General features: G+C 39.5%; 2 protein-coding genes across 6 annotated transcripts in view; both read left to right on the top strand.

Annotated features, from left to right (window-relative positions):
* The first annotated feature begins 32 nt into the window (after positions 1–32).
* taf10 (TAF10 RNA polymerase II, TATA box binding protein (TBP)-associated factor) lies at positions 33–1835 on the top strand. Of its 2 annotated transcripts, none has more exons than XM_055892666.1 (5): positions 33–380; positions 691–848; positions 1086–1150; positions 1265–1379; positions 1544–1835. In XM_055892666.1, exons 1-5 carry the CDS (start codon positions 251–253, stop codon positions 1631–1633), a joined length of 558 nt encoding a protein of 185 aa, XP_055748641.1. In that variant the 5' UTR covers positions 33–250; the 3' UTR covers positions 1634–1835. The 2 variants fall into 2 exon arrangements, with proteins under 2 accessions (XP_055748641.1, XP_055748640.1); XM_055892665.1 differs by having other exon boundaries at positions 1541–1835.
* A 94-nt stretch (positions 1836–1929) lies between these two features.
* Positions 1930–13126, top strand: part of ppih (peptidylprolyl isomerase H (cyclophilin H)) — a 37396-nt gene continuing 26199 nt past the window's right edge. The window contains exon 1 of one of the 4 annotated variants that reach the window (XM_055892664.1): positions 1930–2191. In XM_055892664.1, coding sequence (XP_055748639.1) covers positions 2130–2191 — 62 coding nt within the window. In that variant the 5' untranslated portion in view covers positions 1930–2129. Of the gene's footprint in view, positions 2192–3347; positions 3695–4898; positions 5016–13126 lie in introns of those variants that run through there. The other 3 variants (XM_055892662.1, XM_055892663.1, XM_055892661.1) reach the window with 3 other exon arrangements.

The following is a 13126-nucleotide window of genomic DNA, read 5'->3' as shown; positions in this document are numbered from 1 at the left end:
GACATGGTTATGCCGGACATTGAAATTGATGCACACGGAAGGCGTGAAAATACAATTTCCTAAGCTAACGCCACTGTTTGCTAGCACGATTATAGTATACGAATGATCTTTATTTTTCGCTATTTGCCCATACACTGTTGTAAAAGGGTATTTTTGGCAGTTAATTTAACCCTTTCACTATAGCTAGCTAACTTAATATTTTGATTTTGTCTATTTCACCAAGCGAACTGCGGTGCAGCCAGAAACCAATATGAACGTTGATACTCCACAGCCAGTCATATCAGGGGGCTCTTTAATTTCCTCGACATCCAGTAATTGCATCACTAACAACAATGCAGCAACTAATGTCAGCAGTATCCCCTCGGTTGCCATAAGTAATGGTAAGTATTTTCACTAATTTTCAGGTTATAAACAGCTTTATGATCTGGCTTTAGACCCTGTTACACAACACACGAATGGTCTGCTATTTACTAGCTAATCAAACTAGAACCAAAGTCACTCAGAACTGTTGAAATTCTTCAAGGACAGTAGCCCACACATCATATAGCACTATACAGAACTTGAAACCCATCTTAGATCTAGCACGTAAGACAGTCCATAGCTTAGCCAAGAGCTGGACCTTGGCTATCAACATCTCAGCTACATTTAGGAAGATATTAAACCATGTCATTATATGTTTTTTTGTTTCAGCCCCAACCTCGGCTACCATGGCTACACCATCATCTGACACGTCCGTGTCCAATGGTGTCTATGTTCCCGGTGGCATTGCCAACGGCGATGTGAAGCCTATAATCTCCACCACACCACTGGCTGACTTTCTCATGCAATTGGAGGACTACACTCCTACAGTGAGTCATACCCTTTTTTAAGTCGTAACATTAGTTCACGAGAAGACAAATGTAGATTACTTTTTTTCATACCTAGGCTGATGTCGACAGTCAATTTACTTATATACATATTCCATATTTGGGTAAGCAGTTTATATTTAGCATATAAATGTCCTTCCGGTATCAATTGTGGTGATGCTAGGGTACAAAATACCAAAACGCATCACAAAGACTTCAGTCCAACCATTTGTTTGCCAGATCCCTGATGCAGTGACAGGCTACTATCTCAACCGGGCCGGCTTTGAGGCGTCTGATCCGCGAATGTAAGCCTCATCTTGTTTACCTGCAAAGTGTCCTCCATCTATCAGCTTTTACACCAGTTATAGCAACTAATTTGAGCTCCAAATGTAAACAACATATATGCCCATCGTTTTCAGAATCCGTTTGGTCTCCCTAGCAGCTCAGAAATTCATCTCAGACATTGCTAACGATGCCCTGCAGCATTGTAAAATGAAGGGCACTGCCTCTGGGAGCTCCAGGAACAAGACAAAGGTTGGTGCATTTCTGATGGTATTGAAACAACATAGGCTATACATCTCAGTGAATGAACACATTAACTGTTTACATGAGTTGCACAGAATTATTCATGCACAAGTATGACTGTATTGTTGATTGGTTTCTCACTACGTCATCCCACCTCTTCTCTCCCAAAGCAGGACAAGAAGTACACATTGACCATGGAGGACCTCTCCCCTGCCCTGTCTGAGTATGGCATCAACGTAAAGAAACCTCATTACTTCACATAGGATATTGGCATATGCAGTCTGGCAGCTTCTGCTGTTTCTGCACCTCATAAACCCCTTATGATGGTCCTTTAGGATGGCCATGGAATATTAATTGCAGTCACTCTTTTGTTCCGTTTTTTTACCCCCAAGTAGAGCATGCTTTGCTTTGTGTGAATTTGAGCTTGTAATATTTTATTAAGACAAATAAAATGTTTGGCAATTACTTATTTCTGACATTGTGCTTTTTCATTTATGCACTCTGGTGTACAAGGAGAAGAGTTGTGGGTCGTTTATATACTCCATGATTTGGACGCGATAACACTAGTACCCCCCAAAAATGGGGGCAATCAGTAATGTTTGTCCATGGAAGTGAGCCGTAGTAATTGTCCACCTGCGGCTACCGTAGATTTAGGAACCGCAGTTCTTTTTGAATTAGTTCGCTAATGACATGCTTTTGGCTAACCACTGAAGAGTTTCACGTATTGTTTTACTTGTGAGTGAAAATAAATAACAATGAATGTTCAGCCTTCTAACCCCAACAACCCGATTGTGTTCTTTGATGTCACCATTGGAGGACAAGTGAGTAACTCGTTTTATTGCTTTCATAGCTATGAAATGGCCAGCTAGCACGTTGTTGGCTAGCCTGCCAGCTAACGTTAGCTAACTTTCCCCCAAAATGTAATTATGACAAATCTAGCTAGCCATCACGTTGAGGCTCAAAAACATCCCATATAATATGTAGACATGTGGTCTCAAGCAATAGATAGCACTTCGTACGTTAGCTAACGTTACGTGATAATAGTTGATTTGTAGAAGCTACGAATGCACAGTTTCTAAATCCGCAACATCGCGAGACTTCCGGGAACGCTTGCGATACAGATCAAGCTTTCAGGAATGAGAGAAGTGAAACATTCTCCCTTTTAGAAAATGTACTATGAAGATGCAACGTAGATTCGAGCCAATGTCTTCATTATTTTAACATGTTATTAAGAAAGAAAGAGACAAACTGACACGTTTTCATTTGTCAAAATGCTTCTCCAGTAGAAATTCCCCATCACACTGGTGGGCGACGTTGGCTTGGTCATGCGGAGAACACGTAATCGGAGCGCCTTTGATTTGACGGCATGCACATGAGCAGTTCGTCGTGAGACGGCCTTTAGACCGGATGACGTTTCTCTTCATGAATTTAGCTAGCCAACGTCGTCATTATTTTATTTATTTATTTTCACCTTTATTTAACCAGGTAGGCTAGTTGAGAACAAGTTGTCATTTGCAACTGCGACCTGGCCAAGATGAAGCATAGCAGTGTGAACAGACAACAACACAGAGTTACACATGGAGTAAACCATAAACAAGTCAATAACATAGTAGGGGGAAAAAAGAGAATCTATATACAATGTGTGCAAAAGGCATGAGGTAGGCAATAAATAGGCCATAGGAGCAAATAATTACAATTTTGCAGATTAACACTGGGGTGATAAATCATCAGATGATCATGTGCAAGTAGAGATACTGGTGTGCAAAAGAGCAGAAAGGTAAATGAATAAAAACAGTATGGGGATGAGGTAGGTAAATTGGGTGGGCTATATACCGATGGACTATGTACAGCTGCAGCGATCGGTTAGCTGCTCAGATAGCAGATGTTTAAAGTTGTTGAGGGAGATAAAAGTCTCCAACTTCAGAGATTTTTGCAATTCGTTCCAGTCGCAGGCAGCAGAGAACTGGAAGGAAAGGCGGCCAAATGAGGTTTTGGCTTTAGGGATGATCAGTGAGATACACCTGCTGGAGCGCGTGCTACGGGTGGGTGTTGCCATCGTGACCAGTGAACTGAGATAAGGCGGCGCTTTACCTAGCATAGCCTTGCAGATGACCTGGAGCCAGTGGGTCTGACGACGAACATGTAGCGCGGGCCAGCCGACTAGAGCATACAGGTCGCAGTGGTGGGTGGTATAAGGTGCTTTAGTAACAAAACGGATGGCACTGTGATAAACTGCATCCAGTTTGCTGAGTAGAGTATTGGAAGCTATTTTGTAGATGACATCGCCGAAGTCGAGGATCGGTAGGATAGTCAGTTTTGCTAGGGTAAGTTTGGCGGCGTGAGTGAAGGAGGCTTTGTTGCGAAATAGAAAGCCCACTCTAGATTTGATTTTGGATTGGAGATGTTTGATATGGTTCGTTGGATTACATCGCCTACAAGTGTGATTGGAGCTTTCTATTGGAGAATACTTTTAACCTATCTTCATACTGTTCTGTCTTTGACAAAGGCAAAAGCAGTACCAACGATTTTTATTAATAACCCAAGATGGACCACAGCCTGTCGTTTCCAATGGGAGAAAATTAATCGGTGGCGCAGCGGTCTAAGGCACTGCAACCCAGTGCTAGAGGCGTCACTACAGACCTTGGTTCGATCCTGGGCTGTATCACAACTGGCCGTGATTGCGAGACCCGTAGGGCAGTGCGCAATTGGCCCAGCGTCGTTAGGGTTTGGCCGGGGTAGACCGTCATTGTAAATAAGAATTTCTTCTTAACCAACTTGCCTAGTTAAATAAAAACAAGCAAGGAGATGGGCAGAGCAAAGCATGAGCTAGCAATATCCTATTGGCACGTTCTAGCAAGTATTTCCATATTTCCGTTAGGGAAAGGCTACTTCGTGAAGTGCGTGTTTGCAATAACTCAATTCACCCTTTTAATTTTTTTTTTATATACATTTTTTTGTTTTGTTGAAACTTTGGCAAAGGGTAAAGTCTACAAAACTTAGTCCACTCTGTAACAGATAGTTTTGGAAACAAAACTGTATTGAGATCAAATGTTTCATCGATGAGTAAATTAGCAGCATTCTGGCCACTGGGCTTCCTCTCATTACCATATAGTGAGTGGAAACGCCAGCTGGATGCGTCACATTTATACATCTGGTGAAATATCTGGTTCATTGTTCCATCTGTGACAGTACAGTTTGTAGATAGCCAGAAAGTGCTGCTCCAATAGAAATCCCCAATCAAACTTGTAGGCAATGACATAGGAAAGAAATAGTAATGCTGTCTTTTTGTTCGTTGGACAAAGTTAATGTAGAAAATAATGAACTACAATCCCAAAGCTCTGTTTTAAAGTTGAGAAAAGTTATTAATCCTCACTAGTTTTAAGGTTTCGGAAACCTTTGGAACTTCACTTTCATATAAGCAAGAAAGAATCTTTCAAATATTAAAGATAGGCTTACTGTGTGCAGTTTAGCAAAGTAGCACCCAGCTGTTTTTACACACCACCTCGCTATGACACATCCTCTCACTTTGCGGTCGCATTTCCAATGGACCATTCAATTTCACAATTCCGTCTAGATCACGTTTCTCAAAATACAGCAGGGTGCAACTTTCCTAAACTGCGTACAGCTAAGTGTATCTTTTTACAAGTATTTATATATATATATATCTTTTTTATTCTCGCTTATATGAAAGTTAAGTTCCAAGTGTTTTTAAAGTTGTATCGCATGCTAGGCGTATTTGCGTTTAGACAGAGCATTTCCCTCACAAGGTTAAAGGGGATGTCCAATGGCTCAATGTAATGCAATGGAATTGAAGTTATAAGTTCTAGTGGTTCTCCAAAAACCAGAGAATATTCGGAAAGATATTAAATCCACATTTTGTATCAAATAAAAAATGTTGCTTGCATGTGTGTGTCTTTGTTTTGGTCACACTGTCTGATGCTCAGTTATCTACTTCTAAACATGGCCACGTCGCATAGAAACGACTAGTTCCTGCAAAGATGTTGTGAAATGCAACATGTCTGGCAGGTGAAATGGTGAGGGAACTACTCACTCAGTGCAAAATGTGGATTTAATATTTTTCTGAATTTTGTCTGGTTTATCGAGAACCATTTGCAACTGGACACACATTTACAAGATACATTGTCTTCTGAATTGAGAACAAAGTAAGTAGGCTATTGCCAAGCACAGGTTAGTAGAACATTTGCCTGGAATGCTTTACACTAGCTACTTATCAACAACTATCACTCAGCTGGAACGCAGATAGTAATGATCAGACTAGCCAATGATTTATTAGCTAGCATTGTGGCTCTCCTTGCCTAGTCAGCATGGCTATGGGTCTCCAGGTCTATAGGTCAGGGGTGTTCGAATCCCAGCCTGGAGGTTCAGACTAATAGTGCTGGTTTTCTGTTCTACCTGATAATTGATTGCGCCCTCTGCACAGAGTTGTGTGGTGTCCACTCCTAGGTCTAAATCAGTCCTTGTTTAGAGGGAAAGAATGAAAATCAGCAGTGGAACTGGGCTGGTTTTGAGGTCCAGATTAGAGTTTTACTTTGGTAAGGACCAATTCATTTGGAATTTGACTCTTTCCTCTCCACCAGATACACTAAATAATAGACAGCCGTTCATATTATAATGTAATGTAATCTGACACAAGAAAGTTTGGTCATGACTCATGAGGACATTGCCCATTTGACATGACCAGCAGATGGAGTCTGTTACCAATATTGTGAATTTTGTTAGGGCAGTTGGACATTTGTCACTATGAAAAACACACATCGTAATTGGCAGGAATGGGCTGGACTGTGTCATCACATTTGATGACTTAAAGCTGCTTCTAATTGTGTGTAGGACAGTGTAGGCCTACACTGGGGGGCTCAATTCAATCATTGTTGTACAGTAGCAGTCTTTTCTCATGGTCAAGGCCATGAGGTCTCATAGGCCATTCCATGGTTGCATGTCCCAAAATATTTTTTGGTATCTCAGATTGTTCTGGTAATTCTCACAGAAACTTATACTGAACTAAAATATAAACGCAACATGTAAAGTGTTGGTCCCATGTTTCATGAGCTGAAAAAAATAAATAAATGTTTTCCACACACACATCTTATTCCTCTCAAATTTTGTGCACAAATTTGTTTACATCCCTGATAGTGATCATTTCTCCTTTGCCCAGATAATTCATCCACCTGACAGGTGTGGCATATCAAGAAGCTGATTAAACAACATGATCATTACTGAGTTGTCACACAACACAATGCCAGAGATGTCTCAAGTTTTGAGGGAGTGTGCAGTTGGCATGCGAACTGCAGGGATGTCCACCAGAGTTGTTGCCAGAGAATTGAATATTAATTTCTCTATCATAAGCAGCATCCAACGTCGTTTTATAGAATTTGGCAGTATGTCCAACCGGCCTCACAACCGCAGTCCACGTGTTGCCATGCCAGCCCAGGACCTCCACATCTGGCCTCTTCACCTGCGGGATCGTCTGAGACCAGCCACCCGGACAGCTGATGAAACTGAGGAGTATTTATGTCTGTAATAAAGCCCTTTTGTACGGGAAAAACGAATTCTGATTGGCTGGGCCTGGCTCCCCAGTCTTGTGAAACCCATAGATTAAGGTCGAAATAATTATTTCCTTATATGAACTGTAACTCAGTGAAATAGTTGCATGTTGCGTTTTATATTTTTGTTCAGTATATTTGGCGGGAATGATGCTTGATATGCTTTTTACATTTGTAAAATAAACCATATTTAAGGAAATTGTGAAAGTGGCAATTGTAGGCCCTTTTTAGACCTATACAGACCTATACATTATACACACTACCTTTGTTTCATTATACTCGGTTGAAGCTATTTGAGTGAACAAAGTAAGCATGAGTCATTTGGCACTTTGTGGATATAGGATACTCCATCTTATTCCTGCACAATAGGCCTGGCTGTCATTGAAAGATTCAGGTTGATGTATCCTTAGTTGTAATGCATCATTGAATTTGCAAACGGTGTAGTCAGTGTGAGGAAGTTAGTTGTAAAACAAGAAACAGACCGAGAGTTTGTTTTATACACCACATATTTTTGGACAAACCAGACCTACAAGAAAGTGTCTACCATTGTCCTAAAAAGAAAGGCATATTTACTTTAGTTGGGTCATTCTCACAAAATTGACATTTGACAAAACAATTCTTAAGTGTCATTTTTCACAATTTCCTCTTTTGATCACAGAGTACTTATCTCTTTCATACATTTTGTTTATTGATCAGATATAATTCATTTGACCACAATTTCCAGTACCAACGCAAAGATTCTCATTACTGCTTATTACCAAGTCCAAAAAAGTAAAACAAATCAATGTGTAATATTTTTTTATACATTTCTTACCCTAATGAAAAGGCCTGAGTTAAACATAACACTGAAAATAAAAATATTGAAAATGTAATTATAAGAATGTATTTCATTTATCTCATTACTGTTATTATTATATATACACTACCGTTCAAAAGTTTGGGGTCACTTAGAAATGTCCTTGTTTTTGAAAGAAAAGCACACTTTTTTTGGTCCATTTAAAATAACATCAAGTTGATCAGAAATACAGTATACATTGTTAATGTTGTAAATGACTATTAGCTGGTCTAGTCAGCATATTAGCTCAATCTGCAAATAATAGGGAACGGCCATTTATGAGTCCGCAAAGAATTAACCACATCACTAAAGCCCATTCATGCCTCCATGTTGCTAAGGTAATGCTTCTGACTTTTTCCCAATTTTGAGCTTTTTAACCGTTTCGGTAATGAGAAGGTCAAGTGGGATAAAGGGGGTGTTTGAGAATAAGTCTAATTCTGAAGGCTTATATGCAAATTTGTGAACTTGTGATCAAATTCAGACCCCTTGACAGTTGAAACTGGATTTTAAAGATCGACTCTCTGCTAGACACTAACAAAAGACCCATCATATCTGGCCCTGTGCCCTCTCTGAATCGTGGCATTGAACGCTCTAGCAGGATTCTTTCTCTTCACAACTGGCTACCTGATTATTGCAGCTCAATGGGTGTAACTTTTGTGGACAATTTCAATAGCTTTTGTAAACAAAACACGTTTTATCAGGAGGATGGGATCCACCCAAATAATTTGGGTTCATGGATCCTTTCACAGCATTATGAGGCTGCTTTGAGGCAATGACTTATCAATGACCCAAGCCCAGGTCAGCTGATCCCTACCATTGTGATGCAGAGTTGTCATAATGCTTCAGCAAATATACATTACACCAGGGGTGTCGGTAGACGCAATATAAGTAACTTAATGCATGTCTCTCTAACTGCTCTGAATGCCTCTGCTGATCTTACAGCTATTGTATGCTGTAATCACGTGCCTACGAACCCGATTTATACTGTTAGCACTGAGCCGGTGTGCCCTAGTAGGAAGTCCCACTGTGTGCAGCTCACCCTGCACTAGCATAAAGAACATGAGCGCATCTACTGCTTTTAAGTTTCTGAGTAAAGCAATAAAAACAAGGGAGCATCCCAGAAGAAAAGTGCTCAAAATAGCCCACGTTTACACATGTAGCTTAAGATCAAGGTTCATGAAATCAATAATTTGCTAGTAACAGATGACATTCATATTCTATCTCTGAAACTCACTTAGATAATAACTTTGATACAGTGGTAGCTATACAAGGTTATAATATTTACAGAAAATATAGAAATGCCAATGGTGGAGGTGTTGCTGTATATATTCAGAACCACATTCCTGTAAAGATTAGAGAGGATCTCATGTTAAATTCTGTTGAAGTAATATGGCTGCAGGTTCTTCTGCCTCACCTAAAGCTCATTCTGGTGGGAAGCTGCTATAGACCACCAAGTGCTAACAGAATCTGGATAACGTGTGAAATGCTTGATAATGTATGTGATGTCAATTGAGGTTTACTTTCTGGGTGATTTTAAATATTGACTGGCTTTCATCAGGCTGCCCACTCAAGAGAACATTTCTAACTGTAACTAGTGCCTGCAACCTGGTTATAAATCAACCTACCAGGGTTGTTACAAACAGTACAGGAATGAGATCATCAACATGTATTGATCATATCTTTACTAATGCTGCAAAGATTTGTTTGAAAGCAGTATCCAAATCCATTGGATGTAGTGATCACAATATAGTAGCCATATCTAGGATAAGTTCCAAAGGCTGGGCCTAATATAGTGTATAAGAGGTCATACAATATGTTTTGTAGTGATTCCTAGGTTGTTGATGTAAAGAATATGTTGGTCCGTGGTGTGTAAAGAGGAGCAAACAGACACTGCACTTGACACATTTATGAAATTGCTTATTCCAGTTACTAATAAGCATGGACCCATTTTTTTTAATACTTTGTATTTATTGTAGGAACACAAAGAAAGTACAAATAAAGTAAAATAAAAGAACAAAAATGATCTGACAGTTACAGTGCACTTCATACCTTCATCATCATATCATCATATTAGTTACATTAGCATCTTTGAATTAGACCTTTTCCAAGTTTGAAACCCATTTCTCCCAGTATTCCTGACCTCTCTCTCTTGTTGAGTTCTTAAAGCAAAGGTCATACGCTCCATGTGGTGTATTTCTTCTACAATGTCTATCCATTGTGTCACTGTGGGAGGGTCTTTTTGTAGCCATTTCCTAGTGATAGCCTTTTTACTGGCTGCCAGTAGGACCTTCAAGAGGTACTTTTCTCTATTGTGTAAGTTATCTGGTGTTTCACCCAAGTACAAAGAAATTAATGTTTGTTCTATGTCAAATCCCATTATCTTTCCAATGTTAGATCTTATTTCTCCCCAGTAAGTTTCGATTGCGGGGCAGGACCAAAAGATATGAGAGTGATCCGCCCTCAATAGACCGCATTCTCTCCAACAAGGGTGTGGTGAGCCAGTCTGTTTTGATTTCAGTTTAGGTGTTATGAAGAAACGTATAACATTCTTCCAACAGAATTCTCTCCATGACCTTGAGTTGGTGGAGCTTTGTTGAGTCTCTAATATGTTTCATCAGTTATTTCAATGTTAAGTTCCTCCTCCCATTTCTTTTTAATATAGTTTGTAGGATGTTTCTTTGAGGATTGAATACCCAAGTAGAGATTTGAAATCGTTTTTTTGTTACTCCCTAAGTTGAATGCGTTAGTGAATACTTGGATTAATTTTGGAGGTGCTCGAGGGTCAGTCACTTATCTCCCTTAAGAAATAGTGTCGGACTTGTAAGTATCTGTAAAAATCTTGTTTATCCAAGCCATGTTTTTTACTAAAGTCCTGGAAGTTATCTAGGTTCCCATTCCTTATAATTGTACTGAATGATGTGATGCCTTTCTGCGTCCATTGTTTAAATCTGCTGTCCTGAGTTGCAGGGATGAAGCTGGGGTCGTATGCGGGCCAACTCAGCAGTTTGACCTCTCTGTCTAAATTATTTTGCTTAACTACCCTAAACCATGTCTTCAGAGAGAAATTAATCCACTGATTTTGTCTATTGTATATTTCTTTTACCATGTCCTTATTTCCCAAAACTGACTGTATGGGTATCCCTGTCAAAGTAGTCTCGATGTCTTTCCATTTGGATTCGTATTCTGAATTGCACCAACAAACCAGGGGTCTCAATTGGGCTGACACATAATAATCTTTTAGGTTTGGTAAGGCCATACCCCCACAGTTTTTTGGTAATTGTAATGTTGTATATCTAGTTCTTGGTCTCTTACTGTTCCAGATAAACCTTGATATCCGTTTATCCCATTCCCTAAACTGTTTAGGTATGATTTCTATGGGCAGTGATTGGAACAAATACAGTAACCTCGGCAGGATGTTCATTTTGATTGTTTCAATTCTACTACTAAGATCTAAGGGAAGTGAGTTCCACCTGTCTCGGTCATCATATATTTTCTTGTTGATGTGATTGTAATTCATGTAATAAAGTTTGGCTGTATCTTTTGGTAGATATACTCCAAGATATTTAATGGATGAAGAGGTCCAGTGGAAGTTATACCTACTCTTCAGCTCTTCCTGTGGGGTATAATTATATACTAGGGCTTGGGTCTTGTGTACGTTAAGCACATACCCTGAATATGTTCCAAATGTTTGTAGAACATCCATCAATCTAGGTACGCTTGAGCCTGGGTCTTTAAGGAATAACAGAACGTCATCCGCATACATGCATATCTTATGTTCACTGTCTCTTATTGTTATTCCCTCTAAGGTTGGGTCCTGTCTTATTGCCTGTGCTAATGGTTCGAGGTACAAGGAGAAGAGCGTGGGTGAAAGATTACAGCCTTGTCTTGCCCCTCGCTCTAATTTTATCGTTCGTGTCAAATGTCCATTTATCTTTAATCTAGCGGTCGGACATGAATACAGTGTTTTGATGCACTGTATCACTTCTTTGTTGAAACCAAATCTTTCCATAACTTGGAATAGGTAATCCCATCCCACGGAATCAAATGCTTTTTCTGCATCTAGACTGATTAATATTGCACTTGTCTTATTCTGAGTAATGTGGTCCATGACATGTAGTGTTCTCCTTATATTGTCCTGTGTCTGCCTATTTTGTATGAAACCCGTTTGATCTCCGTCAATCAATTCTGGGATTATGTTCTCCATTCTTTTGGCTATTATTGATGCATATAGTTTATAATCTGTGTTAAGAATTGCGATAGGTCTATATGAACTGCATTCTTTCTTATCTTTACCCTCTTTTGGGATTACAGATATGATGGCTTCTCTCCATGACGGTGGGAGACCACCCTCCTTCAGAGTCCAGTTAAAACAGGCCTTAAGTAGAGGTGTTAGTTGTTCTCTGAAGGTCTTGAACCATTCTGAAGGGAAGCCATCAGTGCCTGGAGACTTGTTGACTTTTTGTTGAGATATTGCTTTATTAATTTCTTCGGTGGATATTTCTAAAGTTAGTCTATCATTTTGCTCTGTCCCAATTGAGGGGAGATCAAGTGAGTTCAAAAAGTGCTCTATTGTCTGTGCATCTGCCTTCTCTGGTTGCTTGTACAGATTTGTGTAATATGATTCAAATGCATTCTGTATTTCATCTAATTTGCATGTGATCTTTTTTGTTTTGGGGTCTTTTATTTTAAAAATTGTATTCTGTGCTTGTTGTTTCCTGAGTCTCCATGCTAGTAATTTGGTTGCCTTTGAGCCTGCTTCATAATATCGTTGTTTCAGGAACCTAAGCTTTTTCTCTACTTCTTCTCTATAAATCTGGTCAATTTCCTGTTTTACCTTTTGAATCTCTCGTAATATAAGAGGGTCTTTGTATTGACTATGAGATCGTTCTAAGTTTCTTAGGGTTTCCTGTAATTTCAGCAGTTTCTGTGCTTTAATCTTTTTCTTGAGAGACGATGTGGCTATGATTTTTCCTCTAATAACCATCTTAGCTGCATCCCACAGTATAGCAGGAGATACTTCCCCATTATCATTATTCTCCAGATAGATGTTCAATTCTGTCTTTATTGATTCATTGAATGCTGGATCATTCAGCATGCTTGTATTAAGTCTCCATGTAGTATTTCTTGGTTTGCTATCAAGGTGTAGAGTGAGGTAAACTCCATTATGATCTGATAAGTCGCTCTGCCCGATCCTACAATCCTTAATCCTGTGTCTATCTGCACTGTACATAAAAAAGTAGTCTAACTTGGAGTATTCAGTGTGGCAGGCTGAGTAAAAAGTATATTCCTTATCGGTCTTGTGGGTGTCACGCCATACATCGAGCAGTCCTAGATCCTGCAGTATCCTATTGATCTTTTTG

The sequence above is a fragment of the Salvelinus fontinalis genome, chromosome 31, assembly GCF_029448725.1.
Source record: "Salvelinus fontinalis isolate EN_2023a chromosome 31, ASM2944872v1, whole genome shotgun sequence".
Lineage (NCBI taxonomy): Eukaryota > Metazoa > Chordata > Actinopteri > Salmoniformes > Salmonidae > Salvelinus > Salvelinus fontinalis.
Note: the sequence above shows the minus strand (reverse complement) of the source record. Positions and strands in the feature narration are given on the sequence as shown.

Excerpts from the sequence above, each read along its gene's own strand:
- taf10 (XM_055892665.1), top strand. The coding sequence starts at position 251 with ATGAACGTTGATACTCCACAGCCAGTCATATCAGGGGGCTCTTTAATT. Across the intron at positions 381-690 it reads CTCGGTTGCCATAAGTAATG|CCCCAACCTCGGCTACCATG; the intron begins GTAAGTATTTTC and ends TTTTTGTTTCAG. Across the intron at positions 1,380-1,540 it reads GCTCCAGGAACAAGACAAAG|CAGGACAAGAAGTACACATT; the intron begins GTTGGTGCATTT and ends TCTCTCCCAAAG.